Source organism: Natator depressus, chromosome 23 (assembly GCF_965152275.1).
Source record: "Natator depressus isolate rNatDep1 chromosome 23, rNatDep2.hap1, whole genome shotgun sequence".
Taxonomy (NCBI): Eukaryota; Metazoa; Chordata; order Testudines; family Cheloniidae; genus Natator; species Natator depressus.
In genome coordinates, this window is record NC_134256.1 from 4,966,332 (window position 1) to 4,986,773 (window position 20,442).

The following is a 20,442-nucleotide window of genomic DNA, read 5'->3' on the forward strand; positions in this document are numbered from 1 at the left end:
CTTTCTGCTCTGGGCTCATCTTGACTGGATGCATACTCTAAGTGCAGGCATGCAGCCAGCTCTGCCCCTCTTCAGTACCAGGTAGGGGTGACACAGTAACAGCCGTGTTAGTCTGTATTCGCAAAAAGAAAAGGAGTACTTTGTGGCACCTTAGAGACTAACCAATTTATTTGAGCATAAGCTTTCGTGAGCTACAGCTCACTTCATCGGATGCATACCAGTACCAGGTAGGGGTGAATTCATGCCCCACATTTCCACATGGACTCCTGGAGACCACCTAGGTTTGATTGCAGCTCTCCAGCAAGAGCGATGTCAGGCACTGGACTGCAGACAGCTACAAGACACTGAGATGCAGGGGCGCTGCCAGGCCTGGTCCCAGTGCCCAGCCAAAGCAAAGGGGCTCTGTCAGAGGTACCTGAAGGCAATGGACAAGAACAGGGTTTCCAGTAATGCTCATCACATGGGCAGGTAATGGGAGCAACTGGACTCCAGTGACGATATTCTTAAGGGCCATTTTCTGCAAAGCATCCAAGACAGCATGACACACACCCAAGATGTTTAGGGTCCTTTCCACACCACATGGTCTAATCCAGAGGAGGTCTTCCTGGGCAGACAAGAACTGGGACACAGCACATGCAGAGATCACAGAAGAACTGTATGTGTGCAGCCTGACTGAAGCCGCCATGGAGGAGAGCTCTACCAGTAGCCAGCCTCATGATGCTATGGGTGGGAGGTGTACCTGTTTTATGTGCTGTTAAAAAGAAATGCATGGGGTGGGGTTTAAACTGCTCTCTGCTGGGTACCAGCTGTCCTCTGCCAAGCTGAGCAGAGCCAGAAGACCAACTGGCAGTGAGAAGTTATCATCCCCATCCTCAAAAGCTATAAAATAGCAAATACCACAGCCAGTGACTTAAAGCTATAAAATAGCAAATACCACAGCCAGTTGCCCTGGTGGGGGTTACTCTGTACACAGTTTTTATGCTGCTTGTAGCAGCAGCTCCAGCAGGAACTCTGCTCTGGGTCCCAGGTTGTCCCGATGCTCTTCAATTGAAGGTACAGTTAAACTGGATGAGGTAAATGGCCAAAATCAGCGTATGGAGCCCCTCCAGAATTGCAGGGTGTCTTCAGTCGCTTCCTATGGGCTGTTAACCTTTGTATTTAGTTGCTGTAAAGGTTTATTTTTTTGCAGGGCACTTTTTTAAAAAAATGAAGGCACAGGGAACGCTGTGCTTTAGCACACACGCTTCATGGCTGTGTACACCCTGTAGAGCTAGTGTTCACTTCTATTCCTGCAGCAGCTGGGCAGACCCCATCCTCAGGAATAGCAGTGCTGCATATCTCTTAGGTTTGCCCATTGCCTTCTAGAACAAAATGGCCTGAAGCCAGTTCTCCAACATAAGGATTGGATAAGCACCTCTGCAGGCTCTTACTAACCTGCCCCCTACCCAGCACTGCTACAAGGGCATGCCAAAATCAAGGGCAGAAGCAGTGTTTTCTCACTGTTGGTATGGGGACTAGCACTGGGAGAATAAATGTGATCATTCTGATGGCTCTCAGCAGCTGGGTCCCAGGGCTTGTGCATACAGGGGCCTGGCACCAATAAAATGACCTCAAATTGCCAAAGATGAGGCAGAGACACGAGGAAACATTCAGGGAACCAGTGCCTGCAGCCTAGGAGGGCAGAAGGGTGGAGGGATGGCTTCCTAGGCTCCCAGGAGCGTGTGTGGCCCTGGAAAGGGACGTGATGGACGTGCGAACAGCTTTTTTTTTTTTTTTGTAGCAGAGGCCAAGCACTGCCCCTACGTCTTGCCCTGCCAACTCTGTGGAACATGCCACATTGGGACCATGGTGGTGTGGGAAAGACCTCACTCAACTCCCCACAGAAGGATAGGCCTGAGTGCCCCACCTCCAGGAGCTTGTGAGCCCCCCACAGGCTGGGTGTGCCACAGTTCTGTTGGCCTGTGTTCTTGGTTAACGGTCTGGGTTTCTGTAATAAAAGTAGAAGTGTTTTTGGGGTGGGTGTTACTTGTTAACTCAATGGCTCCTTTCACCCAACCTGGCTGGAACATTCGATTACATCACTTACATAACATCCCTCCATCCTCTGAGTTCCTAATAAAACCAGTGCACAAACACACGTCTCTGTTTTAGTTGCAGCATACTCATTACCCCCGAACTATCCCTTGGCCTCAGTGTAGGAGCACAGTTGCATCATTGCTCCTGTTTCCGTGAACTCTTGGGACATGTTTTCTCAGAGGTTGTCTATAATGTTCAGAAATTCTCTCCACCACCTGTCTAGGCTCTCTTCCCTGGCTCATGGATGTTTTTTGATGGGCGTTTGCTATGTTCTGCACAAGGCATAGAATGAGGAGAAATAGCCAGCATTACTAGGTACCATGGCTGCTTTCCCTTCGCTCTTCCAAACACATGTGCTGCTGTCATTTTGCAGCTGCTCCGCAGCCCCCGTTAATATTGATGAACTTTGCCCAGTGATCAGCCAGGCCTTGCAGCACCATTTTGGTCAAAGTTTCTGGCCTGGGGTGTGTGGGTGGTGCAAAGGAAAGGCACTGATCGCTTAGCAATCGCCCCTGTACCATGCAGTCCCCCATCCGTGCAAAGGCATTGCCAAACTTTGACCTGGGGCAATAGCATCCTCTTAATAGCCTTGCACACCTCCACAAGACCAGCCCAAGCAGTTGATTTCTCTTCCCCTCCCCCCCAAAAAAACTCCAGACCACTTAGTGTTGACCAGTAGCATGGGGGGGGTTCCAAATGGCTACATACTTCTCTGCGCGGAGGGGAATTCTCATGGGGGTTCTGCTGCTCCGGGGTGAGCTCTGCAGAGATCTCTAGCCTGCTGCAGCTACTGCTAGTCAGCCCCGTTCAGCAGCACTATCCTGTTCTCCTCTATCTGTGCTAGTTGACCAAGCCCAAAAACAGTGCTGCACTCAGTAAGGCTGCTACGGTTAAATGCCCTGCTGAAGTAACTGCTGGATTTCCTCTTCTCCCCCTCAATGGCTGTATCGCTGCGGCATCCAAACCTGTCAGCTAAGTGACTGCCAATACACATGCCTCATCCTGTCATGACCACGGTGCTCCGTGTGTCCCCAGGGCAGCCTGATTAGCAGTTTGAAAATGGCACTGGCAAAATACAGATGAATTACGGGATGTTAGGAGAGGAATCATGGGTGTTTCTCAGATCTCCTTCTCCAAATCCCAGAATTCCTCTAGGTTCTGGGAGGCTTCCCCCAATGCACCATGAGAAAAATTCTAGAGCATTGAGTTGAGCGGCAGAACTTGGCACCAGAATGCTACCTGCTTCATTTGAACAACTGCAGAGCTGTGTGGCTGCAGTAATTAACAAGGGTTGTGCCTTAAGGCGACATAACAGCTCCGTGCTGCATACTTCAGTTCTATACAGTTAATTCTGGGTACTTAGAGTGAACATACTAGATCGGTGTCACTTTCTTGTATAGACAAGCCTTTGCTCGGAGATCTCTAATGCGAAGGGGGCCAATTTAGTGACCTTGTATTTTTCTGAAGCTTTGCTGGCTAAACTGTTTCCTTCTCCACAGGAACATCTTCCCTTCCAACCTGGTGTCGGCGACTTTCCGTTCGGTAAGTGACTCGCTGCATCATCCCACGCGCTGTGCTTTGTCCCGCAGGTCTCCCCTTAATAACCATTCTAGAAACTGTCGTTGGGCTGTTTGTCTGAGTGTAGGACACCGTCTTAGTGTCACCTGCACTGCAGATAACCTCAGGGTTGGGGACAGAACTGTCCCTTTACAGTTTGGTAGTGTAGATGGAACCTAGCGTGTTCCCCTGTTTTCATACTACGGATGGTACCCTGTTTTGTGCATGTTGGTGACAGCCAGCTCCCTGGCACTGCCTCTCAAGAACTGCCTTCCATAGGCTTAGCATGGGCAAGAAGTGCCCTCAGAAGTGCCTAGCCCAGTGGGGCCTCTGGGAAAAGAATAAACGATGAAACTGATGTTGGGTGCATAATGCCTGCTCTAGAGATACAGTGGTGGTTTTGCTGTCACTCTAAATTAGGATCAGGTAGATCCAAGTGGCACTCAGTCTCTCTAGGTTCTTGTAATGGGTCTGCCATGGTATCTGACGGCCTCCTGAGATTAAAATCAGTGTGTGCCCTTTAGAGTGGGAGAGAGCCCTTAAAGGAGAGCTAAGCTCAGGTGGGTGGGGTGGTGGGGGGAATTCAGGCTGAGAATTATGTTAACAATGAAGGCAAATCCCAGATGGGGATGTAAATTCGCCCCTTCTCCATTGTGTGGGAACTCTGCCTGCTTGCAGTGCAGTGCATTTAATGCACCTGGATTCTAAAAATACACCTGAGAATTGGCAAGCTCTGTGGCTAAGCACCTGATTAAAGGATTTGGGTAGCAGGTGAAGGCCTCCGTGTAAGCATTGCAGTAATTGCAGGGTTTACATACAATGTAGTTTGGCAGGTGCAGTTATTGCTAATGGAACAAGGGGATCATAAGCAAATCTGTCACAGCGCTAACCTTTGGGTTATTCATCTGTGGCAATTACGCTGCAGTTATAGTTGTAATTGCAGTGTAACTAAAGTGTAACTGGTCACTACACTGTACTGTGTGATTTATAACTTCCTACCAAGCAGGCACACTCCCCGACCCTGTTGGCCATTAAACAACATTGGGTGGGTTTTTCCATCTCAGCCTATCTTGTAGGCCCCCAAACCATGTGGAGTTAATCACAAGACATGGGTGAAACAGTTTATCTCCCCTTTCGTCTCTCCAGTATGCTACCCACTACAAGCTGGTGGTGATCAGGAAGAACGTCACCGATGAGCTGGGAGTTTTTAATGAAACGGTCACAGAGGAGAAGGTAAGAACCTCATCTTGGGGAACAGTGCTGCTACAAGTCGCTCTGGTCTGATCCCTGCTGCTAAGAACACAGGGAGCAGGTGAAATTGCTGTCATCCCAACCCCCTGTCAGAAGCTGCACACGGAGGCCTCTGCTTTACAGCAGAGCCCGAGTCTAGGCTGGCCATACGGGATCAGTTAGTGGTGAGGCCCAGTTGGGTTGGGACCATCTAAATCCGCTAAACTGTTGTCTTTGTTTGGATTGGAGGGGACTTGGGGCTAAGAGTCCTGTCCAGATGGGAACTCTGCAGCCCCACCCTAATCCCTCCTTGTCTGTGACTAGGACACTGCTGGTGCCTTCTCCATCGGCCTCTTCCCCATTGCTCAGGAATAGGACATAATTGCAGGGAGCTTCTTCATGGCCTGGACGTAGCAGTCTCCCAGAACTAGAGGCTTTGCATTCCGCTACATTCCCTTCCCAGCCGTGTCCAAGGAACCCCTGGCAGAGCTAGACAGGCCTCCTTAGTACAGACAAGATGCTATCTCCCAAAGATGAAGCCCCGTATTTTTAAAAATTGGATGGTGACTGATAGGCACGTTCTAAGAACATGAATCCGAGAACAGGCCATTCTCACTGCTCCCCTTTGTCCTTGGTCAAGTGGTCGTGGAAGGACTCTTTATTTATGACGCCAGCCTTCACAAATGCTATCCAGACCATCTCCCTTATTCCTAGAGATGCCACCCAGCATGGTCTGCCATGGAGGCTCATGGCTGTACAGATATCTGTTCAGTAGTGTGAGTGCTGGGCAGAGGATCGCAAAGACAAGACCCAGGCAATACGTGTGTCTGTGTCTCGCAAATGCAGGGAGGTCACCTCTCCAGGTTCTCCAGCCTTCTTGGACCTTAAAGTACTGATGGCTAAAGTTCTACAAGGCTCTCGTTTCTTGCCAAACTCATGCCTGTCAAGCCTCCGCAAATAGCTAGAGCCTTTCTCTGTTCCCTGGCCTGTTGTCTTCTCTGAGCTACCTTGTTTCTCCGGCGACAAATGTTGACCTCTTTGCTCAGGTTCCCCTGGGAGATGAGGTGGAAGGGATGAACATCCTGGGTCTGGTGGTTTTTGCCATCGTCTTTGGGATCGCTCTGCGGAAGCTTGGGCCCGAAGGGGAGAACCTGATAAAGTTCTTCAACTCCTTCAATGAAGCCACCATGGTGCTGGTCGCCTGGATCATGTGGTATGAAAGGGCAGCTAGTTGCACCCATTGCGGGAGAAGGGGGGGTGATTCAGTGTGGGGGGGGGGGAGTGACTGGTAACTTGGCGATAAGGCTGTCTCCTGTAGTGCGTCGCCCTGGGCAGATAGCCAGAGCTGTTGGGGGTCAATGCAAAGGCCTGTGGGGATAATTATGGGGCTAGATGAGCCAATGAGGGGAATCTATCAAGCTGCTCAGATACAGCTGTGTGGCGATTCTGTGCTGTAATGGAGACCATTCCACTTGGCTCAGTGCTAATTCATTAACATGGAAACTATTCCACTAGGCTCAGTGCTAATTCGTTAACATCCTCACTCTGGAAGAGCTGGACTCACTCTCCAGTACGTACAGTTAGTGCCTTGCTCTTAGGCCCTTCGAGAACTGGATGTGAGCCTGACTACAGAAAGGGAGATGTCAAGTGACTCGTCCAAGGTGGCACAGTCATCTGCAGAGCCACAAATAGAACCTGGCCCTGCTCTGCTGGCCTCCAATCAGACACACGCCGGGGGCGTAATATTATACAGCAGATGCTCTTGGACATGGTTGTTGGCACTTTCTTTCCCAGTGTGCCAATATGCCGGGTGTAGCGGTGGCTATGCATTGGTGCTTACACCCAGTTCTGCCGCCTCCTTAGCAGCTGGACGTACCTGTTATTTCTCCGCTGTTGGAAGATGGGTAAATGACTTGCTGTATTGGAAATGCCATGGTGTAGTGTGAGATGGGAGTGGAAGGATCATGAGAGTTTTTTCCCTAGCTGAATGAGGGAAGCATTAGTGGGTCATGGGGTTCTTTGCTTCTGGAAGGGTCTGACGCTCGCGTGTCTGGACTGGAAAGGGCAATAAATAGAATCCTCTATCTGGGCTTGAGGAGTGGACAGTAAGGATCAGCAAAAGTCCTGGCTATGGCTGGACTCCTTATCCACCTCTCCTGGGATCCTGCCCTGCTGAGTCCTCTTATTGTATTTGGACTTTCAGAAAGCCTTTGACATGGTCCCTCACCAAAGGTTCTTAAGCAAAGTAAGCAGTCATGGGAGAAGAGGGAAGGTTCTCTCATAGATTGGTAATTGGTTAAAAGACAGGAAACAAAAGGGTAGGAATAAATGGTCAGTTTTCACAGTGGAGAGCGGTAAATACCGGAGTCCCCCAGCGGTCGGTACTGGGACTAGTGCAGTTCAACACATTCATAAATGATCTGGAAAAAGGGGTGATCAGTGAGGTGGCAAAATTTGCAGATGATACAAAATTACTCAAGACAGTTAAGTTCAAAGCAGACTGCGAAGAGCTACAAAAGTATCTCACAAAACTGGGTGACTGGGCAGCAAAATAGCAGATGAAATTTAGTGTTGATAAATGCAAAGTAGAGCACGTTGGAAAACATAATCCCAACTATACATACAGAATGATGGGTCTAAATTAGCTGTCGCCACTCAAGAAAGAGATCTTGGAGTCGTAGGTAGATCTCTGAAAACGTCAAAGTGCAGCTGCAGTCAAAAAAGAGAACAGAATTTTGGGAACCATTAGGAAGGGGATAGGTAATCAGACAGAAAATATCATCTTGCCACTATATAAATCCATGGTACACCCACATCTTGACTGTTGCCTGCAGTTCTGGTCACCTCATCTCAAAAAGGATATATTAGAATTGGAAAAGGTGCAGAGAAGGGCAACCAAAATGATTAGGGGGGTGAAACAGCTTCCATACGAGGAGAGATTAGAAAGACTGGGACTGGTCAGCTTGGAAAAGAGACGTCTAAAGGGGGATATGAGAGAGGTCTGTAAAATCATGACTGGTGTGGAGAAAGTGGATAAGGAAGTATTATTTACCTCTTCACACCACACAAGAATCAGGGGGTCACCCAATTATGTTAATAGACAGCAGGTTTAAAACAAGCAAAAGGAAGTACTTCTTCACCCAACGTATAGTCAACCTGTGGAACTCATTGCCAGGGGATAGGTCCATTGATGGCTAGTAGCCAATATGGTCACGGGCACAACCCTGTGCTCCGGGTGTCCCTAAACCTCTGACTGCCAGAAGCTGGGACTGGATGATGGGATGGATCACTCGATAATTGCCCTGTTCTGTTCATTCCCTCTGAAGCATTTGGCATTGGCCACTGTCAGAAGACAGGATATTAGGCTACATGGACCCTTGGTCTGACCCAGTATGGCCGTTCTGATGTAACCTTCTCTCCTCTTCCAAGCAGCATGTGCTGGGCAGACTTCCTTCAGGAGATGGGGATTCCTCCTGACCTATGAGAGGTAGCATGAACTAAAAAAGGGATTGGGCCCAGATTTTGGGGGAAGTTAGGAGCTTGAATACCTTTGAGGATCTGGGCCTGGGAGACAGGACTTCTGGGTTCTCATCCTGGCTTGGCCACTGCATGCAGATCTGGGGCAAGACACTTAACCAGGCTTTTCCCATCTACAAAATGAGGATAATTGCCAACTTCTGGGAGGTGTTAATTGGCCGTTGATTGCAAATGGCTGGCACCATTGTCCTGCCATAGTGGCTGAGGGGGGTTTCCCTGTCTTCACTGGTCTCTCCTGCCCTTAGGTACGCTCCCCTTGGTATCATGTTCCTGGTGGCTGGCAAGATTGTGGAGATGGAGGACGTGGTGGTGCTCTTCACTAGCCTGGGCAAGTACATCTGCTGCTGTGTCTTAGGGCACTTCATCCACGGCTTTATCCTCCTCCCGGTTATCTACTTCATCTTCACACGCAAGAACCCCTACAGGTTCCTCTGGGGCATCTTCACAGCGCTGGCCACTGCCTTTGGCACCTCCTCCAGGTATTGTGATGTTAGCTGTGGGCACAGGCGCTTAGGGGCTTGAGTAAACCTCTCGTAGGGAGGCTTCCATCAGAGCAGGGATGGCTGCTGAGCCTGGAAAGGAGAGAGAGTGGTAGAATACTGGGGTTGTTAAAGTCCAAGGCTAGAAGGGCCCACCAGCTTATCCAGTCTGACCTCGCCAACCCAACTCCGCCCCGCTGCTCGCACACTGAACCCAGCAACCTATGTGTGTGATATAAGAACTAGAGACTGTGCTTGATTATGCTGAAAGTCGAGGAAAATGCTACCTCCTCTTCAGCAGTCCTGGGCTGTTGCTACTCCCATTGACCCCTGCTGGGTTTTTGGTCACTCAGCAACTCTAACCGCCAGCTGTAGTGTTTTGTGTTAACCCGCGGAACTCACTGCTGCATGATACTAACAAGTCTAGTATCTTTAAGAGTCAAGCAAAGGCCTCAGGTTTTGCCGGGTAGTAGAATCATATCCTAGGGAGGCTGCAGTAAGTAGGGCTCTCCATCCTTGGGCTTCAGGGCATAAACACTTCACTGGGATCAGGAAGAAATTTGCTTCTGTTAAGTGAAGTGCATTCATTCTCCTGTGAAGCACCTGGCTTTGGCCGCTGCATTTAGACCAAGGAGGTAACAAACTTGGTGGGGGCTGTTTCCCATTTCTAGCATAGCCTGTGGGTGCCCTTTTCCCACAGGGAAGGTTGCTTATGGATCTATTAGAAAGTTCTGCATTGGCCCGTCCCCAGAGCGGGGGGTGGGGTGGGGGGGCTGCTTCCCCTTACATACACACCCGTCTTGAGGCCTCGCTGGGCTGGCGCATGAGTACTCACCATACACACTCTGATCTCTCCGCAGCTCTGCCACGCTGCCGCTGATGATGAAGTGCGTTGAGGAGAACAATGGCGTCTCCAAGCACATCAGTCGCTTCATCCTGCCCATCGGGGCCACGGTCAACATGGACGGGGCTGCCCTCTTCCAGTGTGTGGCGGCTGTCTTCATCGCCCAGCTGAACAACATCCCGCTCAACTTCATCCAGGTCATCACCATCCTGTGAGTGAGGGAGCCTCTGGCATAAAACACTGAGCCACAGAATCTGCCCCACCCCGAGAGGTGGGCTGGATATTAGCCCTGGCTTACAAAGGGGCGAGTGGGGTCCTGAGGCACAGCGAGGTAATGGGACTTGCCAAGCGGTGGCGGGGCTTGGAATAGAACCCAGGAGTCCTGTCTCCATCTCAAATCACAAGACCATGCTTCTGTCCAGAGGCAAGAGTCCTTGACTCCCAGGTTCTTGATCTAACTGCTAGGCCCCATTGTGTGGCCCAGCCTGGCTGTTCCCCTTCCTCTTGCGGTTTTCTGCAGGAAACTGGGAATCTCCTGGCCGGCCTCACATAGGAAAAATGTGGTCATGAGCTTGCTGCCAGGACCGGGGAGATTCATGTGACGCTGGCTCATGGCAGGAAGTTGCAGGGTTGGGGTGGGTCATCGTCTCCGCTTCTGTTTTATAACTGAGTGCAGTGATGACTAACTGAGCCCTGGCACTAACCAGTGCGAGTTACAAGGGTTAGTAGCTAAGAGGCCAGGACTGAAGGCTGGATGTCCTGCCTCAGCAGAACTCCCAGGTCTTGCCAGTCCAGGGGTTTGCCCCCCCCCACCCCACTCTTAAAAGGTGGCCTTCACGCCTGGGTTGTGTCTGCGTTTCCCCAGTGCAGACGCTGCTGGGGCACAAATGAGCTGTTGCCTTTGGATCTTTCACTTCACCCAGCTGTGCTGCCCCAATCCTGAACAACCCCACCCCCACCCCCATCCCAAGTGTAGGCACTGAGTCGGACTGGAATATGTCGTTGACTCTGAGTGCGGGGCTGCACTGATCCATCCGGTACAGATCACTCAAGGTGATGAGAGGGTCAGTGATCAGAGGGTCCCATGATTGTCCCATGGCTCATTAGAGCCGGATGCTTCCTCCTTGGTCGGGAGATGCTGCCCACGTTCCTCCCCAGCAGTGGGTGGAAGGGGAAGAGCTCGCTCTGCCCTTGGCTTTGCTGGCTGGCATGGGGCCTGTCACTGGCTGGTCGTGCTGCTGGGAGGTCCCTTCTCTGAGCAGTGCTGGCAGGTTATTGCCAAGCCCCCTGCTGGGGTCCTGCCTTGACCCTCGATTTCTGATCTGACCGTGCACCTCTGCTCTCCTCAAACCCGGCAATGTCCTCTGGGGCTGAACCCGCTGCCGCTGGGCCCTGCCACACTGCACCGTGGCTGGGGAGCGCTGCACCACTGAAGCCCTGCCGACCCATACCCAGTCACTTGCCCCCCAGATCTTTACAGTGGCTTCCTGTCCCTGTGGGGATCTGCCATACAGAGCCCTGGCGCAAGTGAATGCAATTCCTGCTCTCCGGCTTACTGCTTTCCCCACGGCCCCTTTGTGCTGCCGCTCTTCTGTAACTTCTCTTGCTGCTGATCCCATGTGACTCTGTCCAGAAGCATCACCTTCGTGTGGAAAGAATGACTAGGAAGCTGCTAGCTCTGCCTGCTCCTAATTCTCCTCTCTCCCCTGGGCGGGAATGGGTGCGCTCTCTGCCCCCTCATAGCGTCCTACGCTGTGCTTGCATCATCACCGTCTGTTGATGCAATTGAGGGGGTTGCAAAGGTGGTTCTCTGCCCCAAGAACAGCTGAGATCTCTGGTCTGACCCCCCACATCTTGCCTTTGCATTTGTCAGGGCTGGAGAAAAGGCAAGGAGCAAGACTGAAATCTACCTGCATGTTCCCAGGGAACACATATAGGCTCTTCTTCACTGTGACAGTCCCACTCCAAGGTGTTTCTTGCATTCAGTCCTAGGAAGGATCATGGCCTACGAGCACTAGAAAGGGAGATGGCTGTCCTCCTTTCACAGATGGGTGAGGACAAGGGGAAGTGACTTGCCCGAGTTAACTGAATTGGTGGCAGAGGCAGGATGAGTACCCAAGCCCCTGCTCCAGCCATGACAGCACAGGAATGGACGTGTGTGTGTGCTGACACACCTCCGTTTGCCACGTACTCCTTAACTCAAAGATCATGTGGTTAGGGCACTACCCAAGGACTAGGGAGACCTGGGTTCAAGTCCCAGCTCTGCCACAGACTGTGAGACCTTGGGCAAGTCACTTGGCCCCTCTGTGGCCTCGGTTTCCCCATCTGCACAATGGGGATAAGAGCCCTGTCCCGCCCCACAGGGGGTTTGTGTGGTTAAGTGAGTTAGGTTGGGAAGCGCTTTGAGATCCACCAATGAAAAGTGCTATGTAAGAGCACCCCTGCTGCACTGGTGACATGTCTGATCTCTCTCTCTGCTCTGCAGTGTCACAGCTACAGCCTCCAGTGTGGGGGCAGCGGGGATCCCTGCCGGCGGCGTCCTCACCCTCGCCATCATCCTGGAAGCCATTGGGCTGCCGACCAGCGACATCTCCCTCATCCTGGCTGTGGACTGGCTTGTGTAAGGGCAGGACAGAGGGGCAAAGACACTGACGCGGGTTGTACAGGGTAGAACAGACAGCTGTCTGATGGGCTCTGTGGGTGCACCTGTCTGGAACAGGCTGGCTGGCTGGGTCTATGGAAATCCATTTCCTGGGGCCCCCCTATGTTTCTGCAGCCTCAGCAGAGCAAGTTAAACCAGCTGAGAGCAGTCTCGCACGAGGAGAGCCCTGGGCAAAGTGACACAAGGCTGCACTCCCCATAGGTTAAGTCTCCACTTGGACGGGGCCGTTCCTTTGGCTGGCCCGCAGCTCAGCTTCTGCAAGGATACAGTTGTGTTTGCCTGCCATGCAGCCTCCCCTGCTTCCAAAGTGCAGTGCCACTTTGCCAGTGGGCAGCTGAAGCAAGGGGGTGTGTGGGTTAATCGCCAACGAGAGCAGCCTTTGGGGCAGATGCCTGCGAGGTTGCTCTTGTATGTAACCAGGCGTGGGAGGGGAGTAGGGAGGGTGGTGGGGGAGAGGGTCTCAATCATGGGCATGATCAGCGCAAGGAGGCTGATGCTGACTCGTCTCCAAGGTGAGCTAGGGAATTAGTTGGCCTGGTTAGTGGGCTCGGTGCTACTTCCCCATGTTTGAACACCCCAGGCCTAGCAGCTAAAAAGCCTGATTGAGTGGGACCAGCTCAGAGCAAATCCTAGGCTCTGAATGGGACGTGCCCTGGGGCACGAGGGCGTATCCTGTGGGGTGCAGGATTCCTCCTGCTCCAGAAATTCTCTGGTGGCAGATGCCACTGTCATGCCAAGTCAGCATCCAGCCCAACAAGTGGTCAAGAGCTGCGGGAAGGGCTCCAGGTTGCTGGGCAGGGGTTTTGTGGCAGCGCTGGGCTGCCATCTCCTGGTGGCACTGAAGCACCTGCCCCTGGTTCAGTGCTGGGGAGCAGTTTCTGACTCCCTGCTGTCACCTGTCTGCTCACCCACCAATCCTCCTGTGTTTATTCAGGGACCGCACCTGCACCATCCTCAACGTGGAAGGAGATGCTTTCGGAGCTGGCCTCCTGCAGGTGTACACAGAGAGGACGATGGGGAAGGCTGAAGCTGAGGAGCTGATGGAGATCAAGACTGAGGCCCTGGGCCCCAACAAGGTTCCGGGCGAGGAGGAGGGCTCCCCACTGATCAAGAGAGATGAGCCCGTCCTGCTGGTTGCCGTTGGCTCCTGCGAGAAGGAGTCTGTGATGTAATCAGCGCCCGGAGCGTGGCCTTGGTCGGAGACTTTTCCTTTTTTAGGGCTCCTTTTTAAAGACATGTAAATTGGGGCAGAAACGGCCACTTCTGGTTTTCTTAAGCCTTGAACCCCCTGGGCGAAGCAGTCTCTGTGGCAGAGCTGATCAGCTCAATACAATTCTGACACCCCTCTAGAGTGACCCCCTGCCGATCTGACTTGTGTTCAGGGAGCCAGAATCTCGGCTTGGTTCCCAGCCCCACCCCTTATTCCTTTTCTACGTCGATCCCATTCTCCTGATGCTGGCTGCAGACAGGACTGGGGCCTCTTCAATCACCCCTTGCCTCTGAGCCTCCGCTGTCTGCCCTCCCACCCCTGCCCCCTTTCCTGTTAATTTTCTGGACCAAGCAAGCACCGAAACTGGCCTCCTTGCGCTTTAAATGTGCTGAAGCATCCGGCATTTCTTGAACGACTGGTAACACCATTTTCTGTCATGCGCTCAGCTGCTCAAGTGGAGGCCAGCTGGCTCGCGGGCCGCTCCTGACCTCTGCCCTCTCCTTCTTGCCTGAAAGACTTGATATTCTAGCTCAGCCAGAGCTCCGGCTGGGGGTCCCTGCAAGAGATTCCCCTCCCCCTGCCCCATTCTCTCCATGTGGCTACAACTCGGTGGTGGAACAGCTTGTGCCTTTGTCTGTGTGGCTGTGGTGCAGTCCTGTCTGTCACGCTGGTCCCGGAGGAGCCAGCACTGATGTTGGTGTGGAGTCATGTGTCTGTGTCCCACGGTCTCTTGGTGTCCTAAGAACTGGTAGCTCCAGCCAGGCTGATGTAATTTATTTTGCTATTTAAATGATGCGAATTAGTTGGTCTCTCCAGAGTAGAGAGGAGGGAACCCTTAGCACCAATGGACTGGAGGCTGCACGTGGCATCTACCATGAAAAGGGGATGGGACAGATCCTGGACTGATGGGGAAGCCTGTACGTCAACACCCCAGCTAGGCATTGCCTTAATTATTTGACTCCAAGCCCTGGTTCTTGGGCTGGACACTCCAGCCAAGGGTTACAGCTCGCTGCTGATGTGTCAACCCTCTGGCTTTTCAGCTCTGACAGGCTGCGGTTCCTCTGGCCCCATTCACTCCTTAGCCTTGTAGACCCAAATCCAGCAGGGCTGTTCCGATGCCAGCTGGAACCTGCTGCTCTTGCCTGTGCCACGACCAGCCATGTGGGGCTCTGATCTGGGACTGTTCTCGGGGGTGAATGGCTTGTTCTGTTCTGGCCCCGAGCAAGCCGTTCTGGGGGCTGTCGGGCCCTGGTAGCAGCTAAGCTATTGCCCTCGGCCACAGCCTCAGTCCAGTGGGTTGGTCCGTTTGAATTTCTGTCATATCTTCCCCAAAGAGGCTTTGGGGTGAGGAATCGCAAGCGGGGGGATAGGTTAGCTCTTGGCATCAAGGTCCGATTCCGTTTTAAACAGATGGAGGGCAGGCAGGGAGAAGATACCAGGCCCCTCTGAAGATCTGATAGGGGAGGGTGTTTGCAATACTGGCCAGCTTGGGGCCAGGCCGGATCTTGGATGTGATTGCTTGCTCTGCTGCTCCATGTGCTGTTACCGACCCAGTGTCTCTGGCTGATTCCTCCCTAGGCCAGGGAGTGGGTGTGTCTGTTTCTCAGGCTGGCTCGTTAACGCTGGTTTTACTTGAGCTTTTGGAGGCCCTTTGTTTGCCCCTTAAGGATCCCTCAACTCAGGGCTGAGTCCAGGGTTCAATGGGGGGTGTTGGGAGAACCGAGACGTTCCTGGGAGATGCCAGGGCTGCCTAGTGTGCCATGTCTGCTTGCAGGCTGTGGTTCTCTGCTAAACCTCGGCTGGTGCTGCCTAGTTGGGAGAGCCTCGTCCTCTGGGCCGCCTTCCTTCTCTGAAGAAGAAATCTGAGCTGCTAATCAGGCGGCCCGGCCTGTGCTGGAGTCTCACACCATCCACCAGGGTCTGGTTCCTGTTAGCAGCCCCATGCAGCCTTGCTTCCACCCAGGGCGCTCCTGCCGCCAGGCAAACGTGGGCAGCTGCTGCGGACTAGCTCCTCTCTAGATCACCCTCTCGAGCCAGGCCTCTCGGTGCCGAGCCACTCGCTGGTGAGAACAGGCCCTGGCCGATCCCTGTGTGAACTCCCTTTGCTGGGGGGGGGGTTAATGCTGCTCTCGCTGCTGGGGACATTGGCACAAAACAGGCACTTCGGGGCCTCAAGTGGCCTTGTGCCAAGTGCTCCTCTGGCAGCTGTCGCCATGGCAACCAACCGCGGGCAGACAGGACCGTTACTCCAGGTGAGGGAAGAAACCGGAGCCTTGGGTGAGCCGGCTCCAGAGGCACAAGCAAGCGGCTGCCATGCTGCCGGTAGTGAGACTGTCCCTGGGCTGTAGCATGGGCCTCTTGACCTCTGCCATAGCTTCACGGTGGCCTTCAGCCAGTCTCCTTCCCGGGGGGGAGGCAGCTGTCCTTGGCTGTGCAGATAACCTAGGTTTTAGCCCAGCCACCTACAAAACCCTCTGGCCCAGTTTTCTTTAAGGCTGGGCCAGCTAGCACAGCTGGGGGTATCTGCTGATAGTCCTCCAAGGCCTGCCCACAATTCCCCAGAAGGACAGACCCCTTCTTCTGCAGTTGCCTCAGAAATAATCCTAGGGCATCCCAGTTCCAAGAACCAGCGGCTATGCCCCCAGCCCACACATGCGTGTCGGATCCAGGCCGCAGTAATGCAGGTAGGGCTTTGCAGGGGCATGCTCCCACCTGGGCTAGCCTGCGCCAGCTGCCTATCACCAGTGTGACCTGGGCAGAGAGTCCATCCCCTTTGTTCCAGCAGTGGGGTGAGAAAAGGCCCAATGTGGGGGATAACTGAATCCTGGGGGTGGTGACTTGAGGGACGTCCCGCACTGGAGTCTGAGCTCTGCTTAGGCCCAGTAGCTGCTATGGTGATATAGCACTCCTCAAGCACAGCCCCATCTGCAGTCTTGGGTCAGTAGTCACCCTGGATTTCAGTGGGTCTTTGCAGTCCCAGTCCCAGGGAGATGGAAGCACAATTTGAAGGAGTAGTAACTGCAGTGGCAGTTCTGTGATTCTCAGGCAGACTCTGCTGGGGGGGACTGCAAGTCTCATCAACTGTTTGGCTTGAAAGCCAGTCCTGGCCCCTATCCCTGGAGCCTAGGATTTTCATCTGCAGAAGGTACCTGTGCATAGGAGGAGTAGAGAAGGCTGGCCCAGAGATCAGTGCCTGTGGGTGCAGGAAGGTTAGGTACAAGCCTGTCTGAATCTGCTTCAAGCAGTTAACCCCAGCCTTTTGGAAGCATGAGCAAATCCCTATATTGGTGCTCGGGCTGAGATCTCCTCACTGCCCCTGAGGGGGATGGGGATGGGGACGTGGATGCAGGTGCACGTCCAAAGTACACAATGCCAAAGGAATTGCTGGTAGGAGCCCTGCAGGGGCGGTGCCACTCTCAAGGGCGCTTGGTGGTGGTGGCGTCTGTCCTCAATGCTGCAATGGCTGTAACTAAAATGTTCACTCCTTACTGCGGAGACAATAAAACAGACTGTCCCGTGGGTGTGTTTGTGTTTTGTATGCTGTGACCCTCTAAGCGTGGCCTAGAGAGAACAGGCGCGCTCTGCTGCTGTGGCTGGTCTGGGGGGGCCCTGATATGGCCTGTGCCAGGCCCCCTTACCTTAGGCTGGCACTGGAGGTGAGGGGGAGCAGTGAGCTAACCCAGAGACGATGGGCATCACAGACCATACATGGGGGGGGGGTCAATAAAGACAGCAGAGTAAAGAGCCAGATCCTAGCACGCGGAGGAAGCAGGGAACACTGGTTCATGCAGTCCCTTGGATATTGGACCAGCTGCTGATTGTGCCGCGGTTGGGCTTTGCTTCCTGTCTGTGGTGAGTCAGGTTGACCGAGCCATACAGCTCTCACCTGGTCCCGCCTGCTTTACCCCCACCCCGCGACTGCCTCCCCTGGGGCCAGCCGCTGAGCCTTCGCTCTCCCCCATCCTAGGGAAATTCAAGCAGCACAAGCACCCAGTGCAAGCAAGTCTCCGAGAGCTGGCACCTGCCTTGGCTGGCAGCCTGCAGGGGCCTGGAATCTGCCTCCACTCGCTTGCAGGGGCTTTGGCACAGCAGAGCAAGACAATCATTAAACTGCTGGCTGCACCCTGGATGAGTACGGGTGAAAGTTGGCGAGCAGGTGCCTGCACCAGAGACAAAGGGCGCAGGGAGCACTGCCCTCGTGTACTTAGAGATGAATAAACATTGTTTTCTTTGTCTCCTTTTCTTTCCACACTCACTGCTTCCAACTGAGCTGTTGTCCTTTAAATACCAGCCCGATCCAGTCTTGATCTGTGGGGGTGGGAAGAGGAGCTCCTCTAGGACGACAGCGGTGAAGTAGGCCCTTTCCAACACACTATCCCTTCCCAGTGTCTGTCTTACACCTCCTGGTTCTCCGGTTGGCCACAGCATTGTCTATGGTAGCCAAGGCAGTACCTGACTTTCTACTGGTAACCTCTCAAGGGCATAAGCATAGCCCAAGCTGTTCTTCCACTGTGGGTCAGATTTAAAGGGTTGATCTATATTCCCTTTATTAATGTTTATTATAGGGGATGGCATTGTGCTAGGGGCTGTACAACTGGTAGCAGTCAGCCCTCCTGTGTGGACAATTGAACAAGACCAGACAGGGCAAGGGTAGAGTGTGAACAATGCGATGGCATCAAAGGGCATGCTCATGCCATGATTTTATTTGGGTGGGTTTAGGAAGGGAGGGGATCAGCTCAGTGAGAAGGGAAGGGGGAGCCGAGAGGAAGAGGGTGGGAGGAAAGTCCTGTCCGCTGCAGAGTTTTCTCTGAAGGGCTAGAGGTCTCTGCTTCAGCTGCAGCTGCTCCCATCTGGAGTCTCTAGCTAGTTCCTTTCTGCAGTTTTCCCCCAAGGCTTCAGGGCAGAGGCTCTGAGAAGCACCAGTTCCCCCAAAGAGAGGGGGTGGGTCTCCCCTGTATGGTTCTGGGTCTATGGGAGGCAGCCCTGGCTGGGCCCCATATGTAGCAGTACCTCTCTCCAACCCTCCCGGCCCCCCATTGGCTCCGTCACAAAGGTTCTCAGCCTGTGGGTGGATTATTTCTGGGAACCTCCCAGGGAAACTGAGGCAGGGTGGCAGCAGGCCACCTGGAGGTGGCAACCCAGCTACACTGGGCCAGATGAAAGGGTTTCCTGGCCTGCAGAGCAAGGTTCCATGGCTGCTCTGCATCGGCTAAACCTGTCGGCGTCTTAACTTGCCCATTGCCTTGCCCCACTGCTGCCTCCCCTCTTGCGGGGTTTCAGGGCGATCTGCTGCTGAGAGCTCGAACCGGCCTTCCCTGTAACCCTGCCCCTGCCCGCTCAGGCCAGGGGGGCAGCCCCCAGTGCTCAGACTGGAGGCGGCTTTCGATCTGCCTCCAACAATGGCATGTGAAGATGATGGTGGATGGTCGGTGCTGCCCTCTGCTGGCACGAAGTGGGCTACACCGCATGCGTTTGGCAGGCTGTGCGGTAAACAAGCCAGGCCCAGGTCTCCTGCAGAAGGGCTACACAGCTTGATTCTCTGTGGTAACAGTCAGCCCTGGGATGAGGCTGCATTCACTGGAACCGAGCTAGCCCCTTGACTCCTGCTTTGGGCACAAAGCCCAACTCCTTAGCTCCCTCCTTATCAACGCTGCGTGTCTGTGCGGGAGGCGTTTCTGCTTCTCTTTTCTGGTGGTGGATTGGCTTATTTCCTCTGCAATGGGCACAGAACCCAGCTTCCCTTCCCCCAGCTGAGCTATAGCTAGCGGATGTATCTGCCCTATTCTCCCGCCAGCATCTCCCTGATGGCTAGATGGATTTGCTTTTACCACTCACACTGTTTGGGAGACGATATCCCTGTGACGGGATCCCTGGGGTGCTGCCTGGGACCGTGCAACCCCTGTGCCACCTTAACTCTACAGCCGGGGCTGTCTCTCACAATGTTTTGCTAGTGACAAGCAGCAAACCCCTCCAGGCACTGCGATCACTCAGCACAACCACACCTGGCTAGATTGTATGAATGCTCCTAAAGTCACTCATGAATCACACAGAGAAAGGCACCAGCCCAATCCCCCCAGCTCCTGGCACTTTAACTCAGGAATATACCGTCTTGCACTGCTCAAGACAAACAGTGCAAGTTTATTAATTGGTTCACCACTTCATCAATGGAAAGTGGATATACACTGCATCTAGGAGTGCAACAAAACCAAGGACGCATAGACGAGAACTGATGATCGGGTGAAGGAAACATGCTAAAATACAGGAGATCTGTGCAGAAGTGGGCACTTGTAAGCACCTAACTCACCTCAATTTCCTGTGAGTTAGATACCTAAATAACTTTGAGGAGCTGGGCCTAGCCATTTCTTCCAAAGGCCGCCTGTCCGTGCCATGAGCCTCCATTTATTTATTCTCATTCTAGATTTCTAACTAGGGCTCCATCATTACAACATTGTGGATTTCTTTACAGCAAGGAATGGAGAGAAGGAACTGCCCTGGTGTGTCTCGGGGATGTCTTCTGACAGATCCCAGGGGCAGCTATCAGTTGGGGAGATTTTTAAACTCAGCATTGCTGAGCCTGGGGGTTACCATGGAGCTCCAAAGCGATATCTGATCACAAAGATCAAACTGGTTCCCATATGGGACCAGATCCTCAACAGTTCAGATTCCCAAGGCCAGAAGGGACTATTGGGATCACCTCACCTGACCTGCTGGATAGCACAGGCCAGAGAACTGCCTCCAAATAATTCCTAGAGCAGAGCTTTTAGAAAAAACATCCCATCTGGACTTAAAATCTGTCAGTGACGGAGAATCCACCACGGCCCTCGATAAGCTTAATTACTCACTGTTA

At 53.1% G+C, this 20,442-nt stretch overlaps 1 protein-coding gene across 1 annotated transcript in view; it reads left to right on the forward strand.

The window, feature by feature from the left end:
* SLC1A5 (solute carrier family 1 member 5) overlaps positions 1 to 17,766 on the forward strand; it is a 34,961-nt gene extending 17,195 nt beyond the window's left edge. The window contains exons 2-8 of the mRNA XM_074937750.1: positions 3,576 to 3,618; positions 4,780 to 4,866; positions 5,910 to 6,076; positions 8,646 to 8,879; positions 9,740 to 9,934; positions 12,209 to 12,343; positions 13,320 to 17,766. Coding sequence (XP_074793851.1) covers positions 3,576 to 3,618; positions 4,780 to 4,866; positions 5,910 to 6,076; positions 8,646 to 8,879; positions 9,740 to 9,934; positions 12,209 to 12,343; positions 13,320 to 13,557 — 1,099 coding nt within the window. The 3' untranslated portion in view covers positions 13,558 to 17,766. The remainder of the gene's footprint in view (positions 1 to 3,575; positions 3,619 to 4,779; positions 4,867 to 5,909; positions 6,077 to 8,645; positions 8,880 to 9,739; positions 9,935 to 12,208; positions 12,344 to 13,319) is intronic.
* Positions 17,767 to 20,442: the final 2,676 nt, after the last annotated feature.